At 37.7% G+C, this 1,988-nt stretch overlaps 1 protein-coding gene across 1 annotated transcript; it reads left to right on the top strand.

Moving 5' to 3' along the window:
* The first annotated feature begins 471 nt into the window (after nt 1-471).
* On the top strand, nt 472-1,424 carry LOC147819378 (uncharacterized). Its single transcript, XM_087172832.1, has 3 exons — nt 472-585; nt 859-953; nt 1,212-1,424. The coding sequence occupies exons 1-3, from the start codon at nt 480-482 to the stop codon at nt 1,332-1,334; spliced, it is 324 nt and encodes a 107-aa protein (XP_087028958.1). The 5' UTR covers nt 472-479; the 3' UTR covers nt 1,335-1,424.
* Nucleotides 1,425-1,988: the final 564 nt, after the last annotated feature.

Below are 1,988 nucleotides of genomic sequence, written 5' to 3' on the forward strand. Positions count from 1 at the left end.
CCAGGGGCGAATCTCCAATCCGCTCGTTTGAGCACACATTTCTTGAAAGGTGGAGAAAGCAAAAGAACGAGAGGATGGACTTTTCTCATGTTTTGGGGGTCCGTAGACACGCCAGGGACACATACTACCGATAGAAAACCATGGAAAGGTGCATTTTGCATAATAGGTCCCCTTTAAGTACTTATTAAGTTGTCCTGCACCACTCTGCTTTTCAATGAATAATTACTTTAATAAACCAATAGCCCAATCCAAATGATAATCCAAAAGTTCACCGTATTTAACACCGGAGCTCAGAGCTTGGAGCAGAAACACAGTCGCTCTAACAAACCGACCTAACAAAAGGAACACTGAGGGAACAGAAAATCACTATAGGTAATATGAGCCTTATCCTATAAGATAATTTTTTGCATTGTTTCCCTTTTCAGGTTGATTATCTGTCTCTCCTGGGAGGTGCTACACCTGGTGACTCAGTGAGAAGAATGATGCTCACCATTGGAACCAATGTCCTTTGGGCCAAATACAGTTTGAAGGGTCGCAAGGGGAAAAACAAATTCCAGGACCTGGCTATATATCCAGTCATAGTTCGTGAGTTTGTTTTTTTTAATGTTTCTACAGATCTCACTGCAATCTTTTGAGACCCAACAAAGACCTTTTCACTGTTAATATTTGTAATTTTGATGGCTCTATATGACTGACTGACATCAGTGAGAATAGTGCCTATTTATAGATAATTATTCGAACTGTTTGACACTTTCTCAGATCCCTTACATGAAAAGACAAAAGTGCACACGCCAAAACATATAAAGCCCTATTTTCATGTGCCTTGGTACACATCTCTTTGTCTTTCTTTTTCTTTAGAGGCCTGTCGCAAGAACCACCCCAACGTGCTCCAGAAGACGATTGAAATGTGTGTAGCAGACACACTGAAATATGCTCCCCACAGAGTGACTCAGGTCAGTGTTAAGCATTTGTTCAAAAAAGATGTTAAATCTGACGCCATCACGTTTTCCTTTTGGGAAAAAAAAAAAAAAAACAGACATGTAATTTGTGATAAGCTGTGAGCAGATATTGCATGTTTTGCGTCGAGGTGGCATGTTTGAGTTATTATGCACAGCGGGATGGCTTATTGTCAGTCGGCTTACATTTGGGCTAGTATTGTATGAATTCTAGAAATTATTCAGATTTTAATAAATATTTTTGTCATAATGCAGGTGGATAATACAGACAGAACATCTGTGACTGGGGAAAGTCAATCGTTGCTTCACATGAACGCAGCAGCACCTGAGGGGAGCCGAAGCTCTTCACTGTTGTCAGAGTCAGCAGACTCTGACTAAATGTGTTGTAAAAAAAATATACACCATTATAAATAAGTTCAAGTTTTAATTTGTACCCTAAAAATTTTTGTTTATGGTTGACTGTACAATGTTTGGTACAATTTAAGTGTTTAATGTTTTTTTATTAATAAAAAAAGTAAATCTGTTAAAAGACTTTTGAAAACTTATGTATTATCAACCTTTTACATGTGTTAGTCAATTCCAATAGTTTAGTAAATAATAATAATCATACTAGTGGCCACAGCTGTGGTCAGTCCAGTTACCCAGGAATTTTGTGTGGAAGAGTAACAGGAATGTGTCATAACATTATTATTATTAATAATATTAAAATGTTTTAATGACATGTTATTTTAATAATGTTGAAAACATTATTAGAACATTACATGTAACATTCACAGAACATTTTTAGCACAAAAAAATTCTAGGTGGGTACTTCCCTCGCGAACACTGGCTTTCGGTAGAACAATGTCGAAGGTACGAGCGAAACACAGTAGTTGCTTTGTTGTTGACTGCACAAACCAACACAGAAGTCTTTTTTTAATCCCTACGCCCGAGGATCTGAAGACCCAGTGGATTAATTTTCCTTTTGATGTAAATGTACCCGCTCCAACTCCGAAAGTGTTGTACGTGTGTGCTAACCATTTCACCTCGGAC

Source organism: Seriola lalandi, unplaced genomic scaffold (genome assembly GCF_002814215.2).
Source record: "Seriola lalandi dorsalis isolate HSWRI2012SDOR001 ecotype SW California unplaced genomic scaffold, Sedor1 jcf7180002053848, whole genome shotgun sequence".
Lineage (NCBI taxonomy): Eukaryota > Metazoa > Chordata > Actinopteri > Carangiformes > Carangidae > Seriola > Seriola lalandi.

Excerpts from the sequence above, each read along its gene's own strand:
- LOC147819378 (XM_087172832.1), top strand. The coding sequence starts at position 480 with ATGATGCTCACCATTGGAACCAATGTCCTTTGGGCCAAATACAGTTTG. Across the intron at positions 586-858 it reads TATATATCCAGTCATAGTTC|AGGCCTGTCGCAAGAACCAC; the intron begins GTGAGTTTGTTT and ends CTTTTTCTTTAG. Across the intron at positions 954-1,211 it reads CTCCCCACAGAGTGACTCAG|GTGGATAATACAGACAGAAC; the intron begins GTCAGTGTTAAG and ends GTCATAATGCAG.